Raw genomic sequence first — 16100 nt, forward strand, 5'->3', positions numbered from 1 at the left:
GTAGTAATACATGGTGTAATCAAATAAATAACAGATAATATAAATAACAGATCATGGGAATAAGAGCTTTAGACATAAAAGTAACATTAAGGAAAAGGAGTCCCTGCCCCGAGGAGCTTACAGTCTAATTGGTAGGTAGGGAGAACGTACAGAGACAGTAGGAGGGAGTTCTGGTAAGTGCGTCTGCAGGGGGCCAAGCTTTATCTATCATGTGTTCAGAATATCCACAGTGCTATACATATGCTTCTTTAAGCAAGTGTGTCTTAAGGTGGGTCTTAAAGGTGGACAGAGAGGGTGCAAGTCGGGTACTGAGGGGAAGGGCATTCCAGAGGTGTGGGGCAGTCAGTGAAAAAGGTTTAAGGCGGGAGAGGGCTTTAGATACAAAGGGGGTAAAAAGAAGACATCCTTGAGAAGAACGCAAGAGTCTGGATGGTGCATAACAAGAAATTAGGGCTGAGATGTAAGGAGGGGCAGAAGAGTGTAAAGCTTTAAAAGTGAGAAGAATGGAGTGTGAGATGCGGGATTTGATTAGAAGCCAGGAGAGGGATTTCATGAGGGGAGATGCTGAGACAGATCTAGGAAAGAGTAGAGTGATTCTGGCAGCAGCGTTTAGGATAGATTGTAGGGGAGACAGGTGAGAGGCAGGAAGGCCGGACAGCAGGAGGTTACTGTAATCAAGACGGGAGAGAATGAGGGCCTGAGTCAGAGTTTTAGCAGTCGAGCAACAGATCATCCGCCTCAACATTCAAATCTCCCGCTAACTCGGTAGAAGGAGAAAAATGACGACTTGTAGCGGAGAGTTGGCATGTCTGCATTCACGAGAGAAATTTTGCCGTTTTTATTGTTTGCAATATTATGGAAGCAGAATATTGTAACGGATTCGCGGGAGGCAATTAACAGCTGGGGACAACAATAGCTGTGTAAGCAGGGCCCAGTGCACTGCTTTGTCCAGGGGCCTATAATGCTGTTAAGAAGGCCCTGCCCGGAAATATACATTTTGCTGGAGTGCAGTAACAGCCATATTTATGCTGTGGAGACTTCTATTTGACAAACTGCTTGAGAACTTTTTCGTCTGCACAAAACAATTGGCATATTTTGCAAAAGTTTTAACGTTTTTCCAAACAGTTTGCACTGCTCTATTTGAGACTAAATGACTTGATGAATATCTAATTATGCAACACCCTCTTGATAGGAATGATAATTAATAATAAAAAATACAATACTATCATCTGGTTTATATGTGCAACAAATCCTGGGTTTCAATTCGGGTGTTCAGAAGTCAGCTACACATTTCTCCACAATCGCTGGTCCTTGTGGTGCTGAAGTGGTTAAAGATATTTGGTAAAATCGACCTCCAGAATCTGCACTTGTGGTAAGGGCGACAGAGCATGTTCTAAATGCTGGGGATAAGCTTTAGAAATATGCAGAGCTGTCACAATTCAGTAAGTTTTAGGGCGTGCAGCACATCTTTCAGAAGATGCAGCAGTCTCATTTAGCAGCTACTGATTTCTGGACATGATCAGCCTAACGATGTAAGTATAACACAATATCTATTCTTCCTGTGAATTTCCCAGCAATCGGTTGTGTGGAAGTCCGTGTTGGGCTGGGGAGTCCTGTTACAGATAGATGTACAGCAAAGGCGGAAAAGTTATTTGGCTGCAATTCAACTCAGTGGTGCCATGCTAGACTTTGCAAACAATATGTATGTGCAAGTCTTGTGGGACTCCGGTGTTTACACTTGTTAGTAGACTTTGCTTAGCAATAGTAATTGGAGGAGCATAGCAACAAAGGTGTGTGTAACGACAAATGATGTCTATGGACACTGCTATTTCTATATATACTAATAGCAGTAGTTTGCGTGTCCAATGGTGCATTCAGTCTTACAAACATATGATTTAATAAAAATTTGTACGTTTTTCCCTCTCACTTCAAATCAACGCTTTCTAATTAAAAGTTTAGCCACTCTTACCTAATCCAAAAGTAAAAACATATAGACTCTTTTAAACTTTCCCTTTCTCATTTCGACCACATACTAACTTGTGAAACCTTCCTGAGGGTCTCAGTATTTGAGATGTATTTATGTGAAAACATTTTTTGCAGGGACTCCTTAGAAGAGGTGAACACTGCACTCTATACTCTGGTTTGGCCAATTCAATTCTGGGATTTCTGTTGTCAAGTTCAAATCACTGATTTTCTAATTTTGAGTCAGACTCACACACTTTTAGCATAAGTTCTTTTATGGCCTTTAATGGGGTCTCATTGATAAAGAATCAGCACTGTTTTTTTGGTGCAGAATCCCCAAATCTTACCGATTTTGGTCATCCGAGGTTGACGTGCGAGTTATATATGCGTGCCCCTTGAGAAGCATTCATATTTTGTGTCCTAATTAGTTTTTCGCTTTTCACATATGATTCATATGAAGGCCTTGAAGCCTGTCTTAAACATCGGCTAAATTATAAAACAACTGTTACTTGGGGAAAGTATGTTCACTTTAAAGGAGCAGTCCCCCCCAACTCAATTTGTTATAGGATATGAACCTGTGGGTCCTCCCAGAGCCAAACACCACTATTTTCACCCCAGGGCACCCCCCTGGACTCCACGATACTTGCCGGGTTTAAATCTCCCTCCAAAGAAAACAAAATGGATGCCAAATATCGTACAATAGGAAGTCACATCATCATCGGTTGTGGCTTCTTATTGGATAGCCATTGATATCTCTTTCAAAAGCCAGGAAATAATAATGGTAACTTCACCAGAATCTCGGGGACTGGGGGGTTCCCCGGAGATAAAAATAGCACAGGTCAGTTCTGGAGGATCCCTTAGTTCCAATCCTGTAAGAAAATGCTGGTTAGTTATAACGATGGATTGCTCCTTTAGTTTAATGTCAGTGTAAGTTGGTATAGAGCTGCCGCTCTGACTGTAGCTCTTTCCATTGCTGTCTGGGCCCTGCTGAAGTGAATCCTTGTGTTGATAGAGGCGTCTGTTACGGAAAACATACCAAAGGGTTTCCAGACTGCAGGCATGTTATAGCAGGCCTGGATCTACCCACTGCCATCAGCTGTAGAACATTACCCCGTCTCTGAACATTCACCTCCTGTGCTGTGTGACGCGTGGAAAATTCAGAGCTATGGCACAATCAGTAAAGTTGCAATCAACCAAAACAAATGTTTCGGAAGAACACAGGAAATCAGAGTTCTCCAAGAAATTTGTAGACATCACAAAAAAACTTGTTGTTATGGTTTTGCCTCCCTAGCAGAGAGGTGCTAATTGTTTGCAAAAGTTCCCACAGCTGAAATTAATGCGGTTTGGTGGCAGGGACCCCCTGCTTCCCAACAAACAAAAGGGGGGCGGTTGCAGAATGTGCCTTTAATGCAGGGCTGTCAAACACGTGGCCACAACGAGCCACATGCGGGTCAGAAGGGGTAGCCGTGCATTCAGTGGCCGCTCAGCCAACAGACTCCGTGCACAAACCAAAGGGGAGAGCTCGGACACCTGTATCGGCAGATGCAGGGGCCCGGCAGCCCAGCGCTGGAAGTTGCACCCGGCTGCCGGGCCTTCTTCCCCCCCGAGAGAAGGGATGGGGGTTGGGGGGGAGAGAGAGAGAAGGGATGGGGGGGGGGGAGAGAGAGAAAGGATGGGGGGGGAGAGAGAGAAAGGATGGGGGAAAGAGAGAGAAGGGATGGGGGGAAAGAGAGAAGGGATGGGGGCGAGAGATAGAGAAGGGATGGGGAGAGAGAAGGGATGGAGGAGAGATAGAGAGAAGGGATGGGGAGAGAGATAGAGAAGGGATGGGAAGAGAGATAGAGAAGGGTTGGGGGAGAGAAGGGATGGAGGAGAGATAGAGAGAAGTGATGGGGAGAGAGATAGAGAAGGGATGGGGGAGAGAAGGGATGGAGGAGAGATAGAGAGAAGGGATGGGGAGAGAGATAGAGAAGGGATGGGGAGAGAGATAGAGAAGGGATGGGGAGAGAGATAGAGAAGGGATGGGGGAGAGAAGGGATGGAGGAGAGAAGGGATGGAGGAGAAAATGAATGGGGGAGAGAAGGGATGGGGGAGAGAAGGGATGGGGGAGAGAGAAGGGATGAGGGAGAGAGAGAAGGGATGAGGGAGAGAGAGAAGGGATGAGGGAGAGAGAGAAGGGATGGGGGAGAGAGAGAAGGGATGGGGGGAGATAAGGGATGGGGGAGATAAGGGATGGGGGAGATAAGGGATGGGGGAGATAAGGGATGGAGGAGTGAGAAAATGGATGGGGAGAGAGAATGGATGGGGGAGAGAGAGAGAATGGATGGGGAGAGAGAGAGAAGGGATGGGAGAGAGAAGGGATGGGAGAGAGAGAAGGGATGGGGGAGAGAGAATGCATCGGGGAGAGAGAGAATGGATTGGCGAGGGAGAGAAGGGATGTGGGGTATAGAAGGAATGGATGGGGGAGAGAGAGAAGGGATGGGAGAGAGAGAAGGGATGGGGGAGAGAGAATGCATCGGGGGAGAGAGAATGGATTGGTGAGGGAGAGAAGGGATGTGGTGTATAGAAAGAATGGATGGGGGAGAGAGAGAAGGGATGGGGAGAAAGAAAATGGATGGGAGGGAGAGATAAAGGTGGGATGGGGAGTGAGAGAGAAGAGTTGGAAGGGAGAGAGAAGGAATGGGGGTAGAGAGAGATAGGATGGGGGAGAAAGATAAAGTTGGGGTGGGGAGAGAGAGAGAAGGGATGGGAGGGGGAGAGAAGGATGGGTGAGGGAGAGAGAAGGATGGGCGAGAGAGAGAGAGAAGGTATGGGACAAAGTGGGAGATAGAGGTGGGATGTGGAGAGAGTGGGAGAGAGGGGGGCCGGGGGAGAGAGATACCAGTGACTTTACATATTTTTAATAAGGAAAACACACGAAAAAAGTGTACACGTACGTTATAGTGACTGGGGCGGCCTGAGTCTTGCAGTCAGACTTAAGAATCAGCCCCCAAGGTATTCTGAGTTTGGCGGCCTGCTTTAATGGAAAAGTGCTGATTTCTTTTATCAGTGAGACTTCATTGAAGTCCATGCGATGCTGATGCTAGAAATCAGTAAGACGGACTCCAAATAAGTAGGATTTACAGAAAATTAGTACATTGGTGCCTGACTGCAATAAACAACATTATTTCCGCTATTTCCTCAAATCTAACTGGAGAAATTATGCTTTTAGTAATTACAAGGTTCAAGGGATCAGGGCAGAATTCTCAAATATTATATCAAATATCATCCATTTATAAAAATTGAACCGATGAAATTTTTCTATAAAAAAAATGTAATCTGCCCCTGATCACTGCAGTATCCTTGGGTCAGTTGAAGAACAATGCATACTGTGGAAGTACTAAGCAGTGTGTATTGCAGAATCCACAAATAATTACACCCATTTGGAGCCAATGGTAACAGTAAGGCAGTGGTGCACAAACTGAGGGGCGCCCCTGAGATTAACTGCGAGGGGCAAAGGGTTTACAGAGGGCCCTGAGCGCTTCCCGAAGGCACTTAAATTACGTGCTGGCGAAGGCCTCTGTAAACCTTACTTACCGTGGTTCAGCCGGCATCTAGAGACGCATCGCCATGGCAACGCGGCGGCAAATGCCACTGCGGGTCATGTGACATCATGTTGCTATGGCAACGTGACGTCATGATGCCCAGACGCCGGGAACCATGGTAAGGAGGAGGGAGGGGGGCGCGCGGAGAGGAGGACAGTCGGCAGGGGGGCACAGGGGAAAAAGATGGTGCTCCCCTGCAGTAAGGTATTGCTACAGCAATGCCTTGCCCAGTTGCCAATGCTTCCTGCAGTGAATAAGGCCGCGTTCATAGTCCACGCGATGCAAACAAAAGGCTGTAAGTCAATGAGGATGGCCATAGAGCAAGCGCGCGTGCACGAGAGTGACGGCGCGGCCAATTTTTCGCAAGACAACATTTTTTAATTTTGTCGCACGACGGCCGGGTCACGTGCGTGGTTCAGCCAATGAGGGCGAACCGCTCACATGATGTCACGGGCACGCCTCCGCCACGCCTCCACATCCCACAGGCCACGGATCGCCTCTGCAGCAGGCACGTGCAACGCCATGCGCGCCTACTATATCCGAAGACATCAGGTCACCAGAGATGACTGTCCATGTTCTCTAGACCATCCCATCCACGAAAGCAAGTTTGTCCATATCTTGTTTCCATTAGAACACGGCCCCCGTTCTATAAACGTCAGCGGCTAATTCCCACATATGCACAGTTAGTACGTGTGATCCCCTCACTCTGCCTTTGACAGATCACAGGACTTTCTGTTTAAGATCAATGCTACAACATTAGGCAGCCACAGGCATAAACCAGAGACTGTAACCCACTCTCCTCCTTTCCATACACCAGTGACTTGCTAAAGACATCCTTGTTTTTATGTTTTTTTAAGGCACTAAGGTTATCGTGAACTATTACAATCATGCACAAAAGTCACTCTGCTCAAATGGCAAACAGCTGTGCCCTTATATACTAACATATATTGAGGGTCAAGGCAGCTGAACCTCTACCATTTGGCTAGGTGGCTGAGTAGGTAAATGTGCCGGCTTGTCAACTTACACTGATTATCACGGATTTGGAGTCGGTTTCACTGATTTTTAGCATCACGAGTCACAGACTTCAGTGGAGCTACTGTCCCACTGATACAAATCAATATTTTCCCATCAACAGCTGTCTCTAAGCGAGTCCACTTATTCTGTTCTTCCATGTCCTAGGGTTAACTGTAAAGCAGCAGGAAAAATGCTCTAGGGCAGCGGTGAGCAAACGGGAGGGGGAGGGGGCGCAAGATTATGTAGGGGAGACACGGGCTGCTTGCAGGGAAACCTGGGGGCGGGCAGAGCTGTGCACGGGCGGCCAGAAGCTCCGTGCTGCTGCTTCTATGTGTCTGTGTCTTGCAGAGGGGGGCGGGGCTTCTCTCTGCACACAGACAACCCCTCCTTCTCTTCCTGTCTGCTTCCCGCACCAGTTTTCAGCAGCATGGGGGGTTGGGGGATCGGAGCATGTCGCACCCCCAGGTGAAAGTGTGTGTGTATTGAGTTTGTGTGTGTGTGTGGGGGGGGATTGAGTTTGTGTGTGTGGGGATTGTGTGTGTGTGTGTGTGGGGGGGGGGGGGGGTTGTGTGTGTGTGTGTGGGGGGGATTGAGTGTGTGGGGGGATTGAGTGTGTGGGGGATTGAGTGTGTGGGGGGATTGAGTGTGTGGGGGGATTGAGTGTGTGTGGGGATTGTGTGTGTGTGGGGATTGAGTGTGTGTGGGTGTGGGGGGATTGAGTGTGTGGGTGTGGGGGGGGGGGATTGTGTGTGTGTGTGTATGTGGGGGGGGGGGGGATTGAGTGTGTGTGTGTGTGGGGATTGAGTGTGTGAGTGTGTGGGGATTGAGTGTGTGAGTTTGTGGGGATTGTGTGTGTGTGTGTGGTGATTGATTGAGTGTAAGTGGTGAGTGTGAGTGTGTGTATGTGGTGATTGATTGAGAGAGTGTGTTATAATGCAGTGGAGCGCAAACTGGGGGGGCAATGAGGCGCAAGATTATTTAGGGGGCGCAGGCGGCGTGCGACAAAAACTGGGTGCGCGGGCCAGCAGACGCTGTGCGCGGGAGGACGCAAAAGCTGTGTGCGAGGGGCGGCCAAGAAGATGTGTGCAGGTGGCGGCCACGTGATGGTGTGTGAGCGCATGCGCAGGGGCTTCGGAGGTACGGGGAGGAGCACGCCCGAGCACGGTGAAGTCAAACGCCCCTCCTTCGGTGTCTGCCCTGCAATAGCGCTGTGTTCCTGCTCTCCTCCGCTGGCAACCTGCTCGCTGCGATCCTCTGCAAGTGAAAGGGTAGGCTGCCACTATATCAATCATACTATGAATGTACAGAAATAATAAAAAAGAAAGTGAAAACACAACATTGAAAACGGAAAAAAATAAATAATACTGTAGGTAGGAGTTTGGATGACAATGGGGATAGCAAGACAAAAAGCATGGAGGGGAAGGAAGAAAAAAAAGGGGGGGGGAGAGGGAAGGGAGGTAGCAAAGAGGTGGATGAATGCCCCCCCAAAGGATTGCCTTTGTGCACGTACGCTCTCCCAAGCTTGGCGCTTGGGGAGACAAACAAAATTGACTTTGAAGTGCGCTCAGCAGCAGTCAATACACACACACACACACACACACAGCCCCACACAGACACACACACAAATAGCCCCGGTCCACGCTTGCAAAATTATGCAGGACACCCAGTGCTCATGCTTGGAGAGTTGGTGATGTCACCGCTCTCAGCGGCAGCGTGGACGCAGCCTAATTTTGCAAGCGCGAGCTGTTGAAATATGTAAGTATTTAAACATATTTGGATTTATATTGTATACCGTTTAATAAAAGGTTTTTTTGTTTTTTTTATCATGTGATTTTGATTACATCAAGCAGGGGGGGCCCGAGAAATTTTATGGATGAAAAGGGGGGCTCGGCATAAAAAGTTTGCTCACCCCTGCTCTAGGGAATCAATGTACAAAACAGAAAGCTAAATATGACACGCTCACTGGGTTCTTATTTGTATGTCACTACCCAGAATCCTTGTGGGTAGCTTAACTGCTATGTGACAATGGTCCCCTATCTTTGAAAATGCTGCTCCCTTCTAATTATATCATGCATAAGTACTCCTTGAATACCTTTACCTGCTTCCTCCCATATGCCAAAATGGCTCCCGTCAAATCTTGAAGAGTGTTGAGCTCAAGTTTAAATCTCTTCCTCTTGTGCCTGTGGCTACGATTAATCAGTCTGTCGCGTGTCCCATGCCATGATGGCAATGCTAGGTCCTCGGAGTACAGGACCAGAGCCCCCTTCCTGGTGCTGTACGTTTTGGGAGGAAGTGCTTCCCAGGAGCTGTGTGCAGTATTCCCCCCATTCAGAAACCTCCTGGTGTGGAAAAGTTGACGGGACTTCCAGTTGAAATAATCCTAAAATGATTTAAAGATGAAAAAAAGACTAATTGGAACCAGTGAATCTACAAACAGCTTTAGGTATGTAAGTACTTCTTTATGGGAAGGAGTTTGTAGAGACAATTTTTACACGGAAATTAACATGCAACATTATATAATAATAATAATAATAATAATATTACACATCCACCCTGAATAGAGCTCCATGTTGGCAAATATGTAAAGACTGGCTGCAGAGACCCACAAATCATCACAGGGTTCCAGGGCAGGTACTGAGGAATCTGCAGTAACACTGCTGTGCTCAACGTTAAAGCTGTTGGTAGGCACCAATCAACATCAACAAAGGATGAACTTGTTGGTCAGATGTCTTATCAATCAAATCTATGTATTCTGATGTAACCCCCCCTAAACTAAGACGTGTATTGGACTACCTTCCGTTTGATCAAATATAGATTGTAAAAGAGAGAGCATAAGTTAACTGCTTATATTTTTGTATGTAATATGAATTACCCTCCTATGATGTGTCAGGAATTTAGTTGCATGGACATACAAATACTGTATAACAAAGCGTCACCCAGATTCTTCACCACATTCGAAATTAATTCCTATTGCTTCTTTATGTCTCCCACCGTATACTTAGATTGAACATTCGTTCAAGCCGGGTTTCCCCTATCATTTACTTTTAGGCCTCTTGTCCACGAGTTGCATATGTAATATAATATATAATCATATCTTAAATATTTTTTGTGTGCGTGAAAAGTAGCACTAACCTTCGTAAACTGTGTGTCATATGTATGAAAGCTTCATACGTGACGCTTAATTTGTTGTTTGAAATCAATAATGTTGAATACCGGTTTCATACAATTACCATTAAAACAGAATGATATGTATTGTTAATAATGCATTTTGTTAACCAATCTAATGAAACATACATACTGTATCAAATGCAAATCACTGGTACATAGCAACTTCATTCTGCACTAACAATACAAACAGATTTTTAGGGGTTAAGCCCGAGTTGATCTTGGCACTGGGCAGATGATTTTGATGCACTTTCTACTTGTTCGGCTCACAAACATTCTGTATTAGTACATCCCACACACATCTGCACGCCTGGTGCAGGACATTTCTGTGCGCCAAAAAAAGAATGCTTTGATGTTGATGGAGCAGACGGAGAAATGTCAGGCGAAGGCGCACAAGAGCGAAATTTAAAACGAGATTTCCGGGCCCCAATTCTGTGTCCGAAGAGCAGTTTGCGATGATTAGTACATAGGCCTGTATTCCGTACACTTCTATACCGCTGGTACACCGGCATCAGAGCTGACAGAATAAAGGAGATAGGGGGTTATTTCCTAAGGTCTCCCGGGTGCAAAGTCTGGGCAAAAAAATGGCATCAGCTTTATCAAAGGAAAAACTCCAATTTCTTTCCATGGGATTCCTTTTCTTTGATGAATATGGCTGTTTTTGGCACTGATTGTGCCCTAATTTTGCAGACGGGACACTTTCGTTGATAGACCCCCATAGTGTCCATTACAACAGGATAGAGGACACACAGAATCAAAGGTACATTTCTCGTAAGGAGCTGATATAGGGGTCTGAATTATATCAAGATAGTCCATATTAACAAAGGCTGGAACATGCTCATTTTTAGGGGGATGGGGACATATTCCTCCAGACTTGAAATGCTGCTTTGAAAATGACGTGTGATTGACCTGTCTCTTGACGAGCTCCATATCTTGTAACGCTTAAAGTCTACGGTCCAAAGTGCATTCACATGGATTTATCAAGTGTTGGACGATGACTGCCCAGCCTTAAGACACAAATCCCTGACAACAAATGGGACTCATTTATCATCTCATTAATCACACTTTGTACATGCCGATAAGCAAGAAGAGGCAACAGGTTTCATCTGTCTCCAGACTGCACTCTGGAATCGGAGAAAGATAGATCTACTTCCAGTCTCTAGAGATCGGGAGCATGGCTCAGCCCTTACCAAACCTGTGAACATATTGGGGGTCATTCATCAACGCCTTCGGCAGAGCTCGGGGGGAAACCACCAGTCTTTTTGTATGGGGGAAAAGGTGTCGGAAATCAGAGCCAAGAGAAAATCATTTATACCCAGTGGTCTTTAAGAAAGTAATGGTACGGTGACAGGCATCTAACAATTCTACATGTGTTCAACACTGGAGAAAAGCTATGTATGGCGTATTTTAGACAGACTTGTAGTGTTTGTTCTTAGGCTGCGGTCTCAGTGTCCTCTACAGCACACACCTCGGCGTGCGCTGTGCGTACAAGCACTGTCCCTCAATGGGGCTGGGCCCAGGATGCATCTTCGCTCGGAAGGTGCAGCCGCGCGGTGCTACCAGATTTTCAAAAAAGACAGTGAAATTGAGTTTACAGTTTGCGACGGAAGGGTGGCCACGCCCCCGCCGGAGGTTTAGCCAATGAGGGCGAACCGGCCGCGTGAGGTCATAGCCACGCCCCTGGAAAACCCTAGCCACGCCCCCCTCTGTCGCAAACTCTGCAGTCTTGTCCCAGACCGTCGCAAACTGTAAACTCAATTTCGCTGTCTTTTGAAAATCTGGTAGCACAGCGCGGCTGCACCTTCCGTGCGAAGGTGCATACTGGGCCCAGCCCCATTGAGGGGCAGTGCTTGTACGCACAGCGCACGCTGTAGAAGACACTGGGACCGCAGCCTAAGGGAGGAGTTGGAATCCAAGGATTGGGATGACATTTTCAACACAGCAGCTAGTTGCTCTATGTGTACTACAATTAAGGAGAATTCATATAAATTACTGATGCGCTTGTATAAGACCCATCTAACTATCTCCAAGTATGTTCCTGGAGATTCCACGCATTCCGCTAAGGCAGCGGTCTGCCACCTTTCAAGGAGGAAGAGCCAAAAAATGCCTGTCCAAAATATTCTGAGAGCCGCAACACATGCATGAATATTATACCCCCACAAACTCATGCACATGCATATACTGTACACACACTAATAGGTATATACTGTATGGGCATCAACATACGACAAACGTACTTTAATCAGAACTAGGAAAAAGAAAAAATATGTGGGGGAATAAAATGCATCTCACAAGAACAAGTCCCTTTATTTAGTTTTTGGCATTGTTATTCTGTTGAAAAGAGTTTGTCATTTACAAATACACAATACATACACTACCCCCCAAATACACACACACACACACACACAGTACCTCCCCAAATACACACAAACACCCCCCCCCCAAATACACACACAGTGTCAGATTTCCCGTTAGGCGGCAACATTTTGGGGCGGCAAAAATGTCCGGCCCCATTTGTATTTGCCGCGCTCTTGGGCCTATCGGACCTAATGAGAAGGACTTACTTACCTGTGCCGGCCGCCTCCGTTCTGCCGCCCTGCTTCTCCTTCAAAATCGTCAAACAACACCGCGGATGTCACACGGTGCCTCGTTGCCATGGCAACCGTGACGGCACAGCGTCAAATGACGTCATGATGCCGCGTTACCATGGTAACGCGACGCCATGCGACGTCACATTAGTGATGTCCGCTGCGTCAATTGACGCTGGATTCTGAAGGAGAAGCAGGGTGGCAGGCACAGGCGGCAGACACAGGCAAGTGAGATGGGGCGGCGGATTTACAAAGTGCACACCCACACTAACCCCCCATACCCACATACACACACTCCTCCCCCACAATACACACACTACCCCCCAAATACACACATATGCACACACTACCTCCCCCCCCCAAATACACACACACACCCTCCAAATACACACATACTACCCCCAAAATACACACACACACACCACCCTCAAATACACACACACAACCCCCCAAAAACACATACACTACCCCCCTAAATACATATGTAACCCATAGACCCCCACCCAATCGCAGATCGGGTCCCCTAAGGTGTTCTGTGGCCTGGCTACATGTCTTAGTGTGGTGCATACCTGCTGGCAACAGGAGGGCCTGAGTCTCCCGCGATGACATGGGGGAACAACAGGACAGGTTTCTGGGGTGAATGCCTTCATTCTTCTTCAATGATGCAGCGCCTTCATCTGTAGTAAGCCCCAGGGATACGGGGTGGAATCCCTACCACAGAAATCCCCTCCCAGGGATGAGAGATTCCAGTCTCACACAATATCTCCTTTTTAACAGCAGACTCTTTATTCAGTCTCCAGCAGCAGCAGCAGCAGCAGCAGCAGCAGCAGCAGCAGCAGCAGCAGCAGCAGCAGCAGCAGCAGCAGCAGCAGCAGCAGACAGGTACAATCAATTTACACAGCCCACTAGCTGTTCTCCGTTAGGATAGTCCCTGCCTCCACTCTGGACCCAGGGCCATCCAGAGTGGGGCTAGCTCTTCCCTTACCCCCTATGCAGGGTAAGAGGTATTTGGTCCACCTATAGCTCACTATCAGCTCCACTCATCAGGAACCTAACTCACTCTTTGACTAACGTACAGTCTTTTTTTAAATAGGAAGTGACACGGCTCTTTGTAGCTTCCAGTAGGCACCGCTCCTGTGCCTCTTGATTGGACACAGGGTCAAGTGACCCACCTTCACTTACTCAGCACAGTGTCAGAAGTAGGGAAAATCCATGATTACTCCTGGCAACCTGCCCTTAGCAGGGATTACACACATGAGGAGGATAGAACTATAACCTCTTGTTGCCGCCGGGCATCTCCCCAGCATCTCCCCAGCTGCTGGCATGCCTCCTGCACTGGCCCACGTTGGGCCTCTCTGTGATATCAGCATGCGCCGGCAGTTGCAGCGTGCACTTCCGGCACACATTGGCCTGAGAGAAGTTTGTGTGGGACAGTGTAGGAGGCAGGCCAGCAGCTGGGGAGATGCCTGGCGGCAACAGGGCAGGACAGTGAAGGAGTGAGGCAGCAGCTGGAAGAAGCAACCTGCAGAAGGAGACCCGCATGTAGGTGCGGAAAGAGCCGCATGCGGCTTGGGAGCCACAGGTTGCCGACCCCTGTCCTAAGGGACGTGGACAGGTGATATCCTTCCACCACCTGCAGTGGACTTGTCCCCGGGTATTGGCCCTGTGGAATACGATAAAAATGTGGCTCCAACGGATCATGAATATAGACATCCCTATGGATCATGGCTCTTTCTCCTTAATAGGCCACTCCAAAATGTATCTCGAGTGGAGAATAAAATGATTGCTTACATAGTAATAGCCACAAGATGTGCATTTGCCGGGCTCTGGAAGCACAATGCTTTGCCAACCCTCCCCTACATTAGGAATACAGTTTGGCATATTTGTCACATGGAGAAGATGACCACTGTTGTGAATGATCCGTGTTTGAAATTCCGAAAGGTCGGACAACCTTGGCTTGCTCAACCGGGAAGCCATCAAGTAAACCCCGGGTCAAAGACTTCACTCTACCTGGTATACTCCCCCAACTTTAGTGGATTTAACTGGTCCAACCAGACAGACCTTAGTATTTAGTAATGAGCCGCTAGATGGGAGAGATACTACAAGCAAATATTTTCTGTAGACGCAATTAACTAAATGCAGTACTTTCTACTAAATCTGTGTTTTGTATTGGCACCTCCCCCGCCCTCCCCTTTTTATTTGTTGCACCCTTCATCTCCCTCAACAAGAAAAAGTTTAGGCTTCAATATAAAAACAGTTAATAAATATCTTCAATAAAAACATTTTTTTTTAAATGCCTGATTAATCAAAGTGAAGATGATATAACCCGCATAGCACAGGAGCAGAAGGTCTTCCATGCGGGACCGGACAACGTACCCCATTCTCTGCTATAGAAGCCTGCAACGCATTGCAAAGATTTGCATCAAAGGAAAAGGGCCAGAGAAAATTGGATTATAGACTTGAAGTCACCTCTCTGCCACCTGAACTAGACTTACCTCCGGCTCGTAGCGAACTTCTAACTTTTTGTGAGAGGTGTTGACCACCTGTGCGTTTCCACGGCTTAGCAGGGAGAGGGTTGACATCTTACATGGCACATCAACACCAGTGACCCCAACCGTGGCTTCTCCTCCAGCATCCACACACTGGTCGCATTTCAGGACACTCGGCAAGAACGTAAAGCCAGAGCAGTGAGGCTTTCTGCAAAGTAGATTAGCAACGCCATAGCAGTCAAGGAAAAAAATAAATAACCAGCTTTCTTCTTAGAGGAATTCCCGACGCGAAGCAACCGACGTGTATCTTCTAGAAATGACCCATAAATGTGGCCAGGACTCTTAACACATGTGAAGTTCCCCAGCACTGCTGTCTGCTCACACGGTTCTGTGTTGTTCTTGTCTGCACTGGTTGCTAGCCTGCACCGTTTCAACATTTTTGAAACTCCACGGTAGTGCTCATTGTTCCAGGTTGTTTCCATTGTTGCCTTGGTAGCAACGGGGAGATGAGGAAACCCTGTGGGAGAGATTGAAAATGCCTACAGAGGCCGTATCCTCCCAGGACCAAAGTGTACTATTGACAGTGACATGTTTAAGAAGTTACATCTGGGTGACAGAGAGCTTTTATTTATTTTTTTTTAACAAAAATCGGACAGCTATATTTATATCTGACACCTATATTTATATCTGACACCTATATTAAAGCAGCAAATCATGTTTTTTTTTTTAAAATAAATCCATTCTGTAGTATTAGACAACTCACTGTATTATTTTTATTTTCATTATTTATTATTCAACTCTTAATGCCATTTTTTCTGAGTTTAAAGCATCCTTTGATTTCTATAGCAGGTTTTAGCCCACCTCCCAAGCAGTGCAGTACACATTCCTGTTTGTGATCATTTTTGCCAATATTCCCAACAGTTTGAGCAGTAAACTGTAACAATAGATAATGTTACCTTAGTAATATAAGGATACATTGTAGCTGCTGAGTTACACTGGCTGAAGCAGCAGCCATTATGTTACACTGGCTGAAGCAGCCCTTATGTTAGTCACGCACTCAGGTTTTTTACAGATTTATAACAGGAGCACCAAACGATTGCCAGCTTAGGTAAGAATGTAGCATTATACATTGTCACATGCTTTACATATACAAATAAGAAGGAAAAAATGAAGAAGTAAAACAAGGAGGGGGAATGTGTTATTGCAGTTTGTAAACACAGTGAGCTGAGACTTGGGAGGGTTTGATTTCCTCTGGCTATTCCCTTTGTCTGAGGTCACTGTGTGTTCAACAAGAGTAT

At 46.8% G+C, this 16100-nt stretch overlaps 1 protein-coding gene across 5 annotated transcripts in view; it reads right to left on the reverse strand.

The window, feature by feature from the left end:
• The window catches only part of KIAA2012 (KIAA2012 ortholog), an 88393-nt gene extending 73127 nt beyond the window's left edge, over positions 1 to 15266 (reverse strand). For 2 of the 5 annotated variants that reach the window (XM_075608605.1, XM_075608604.1), the window contains exons 1-2: positions 14809 to 15265; positions 8653 to 8940 (exon numbers count right to left, since the gene is read on the reverse strand). In XM_075608605.1, the coding sequence (XP_075464720.1) occupies positions 8653 to 8940; positions 14809 to 14895 (375 nt within the window). In that variant the 5' untranslated portion in view covers positions 14896 to 15265. Of the gene's footprint in view, positions 1 to 8652; positions 8941 to 14808 lie in introns of all 5 variants that reach the window. The other 3 variants (XM_075608603.1, XM_075608602.1, XM_075608606.1) reach the window with 3 other exon arrangements.
• Positions 15267 to 16100: the final 834 nt, after the last annotated feature.

The sequence above is a fragment of the Ascaphus truei genome, chromosome 7 (genome assembly GCF_040206685.1).
Source record: "Ascaphus truei isolate aAscTru1 chromosome 7, aAscTru1.hap1, whole genome shotgun sequence".
Taxonomy (NCBI): domain Eukaryota; kingdom Metazoa; phylum Chordata; class Amphibia; order Anura; family Ascaphidae; genus Ascaphus; species Ascaphus truei.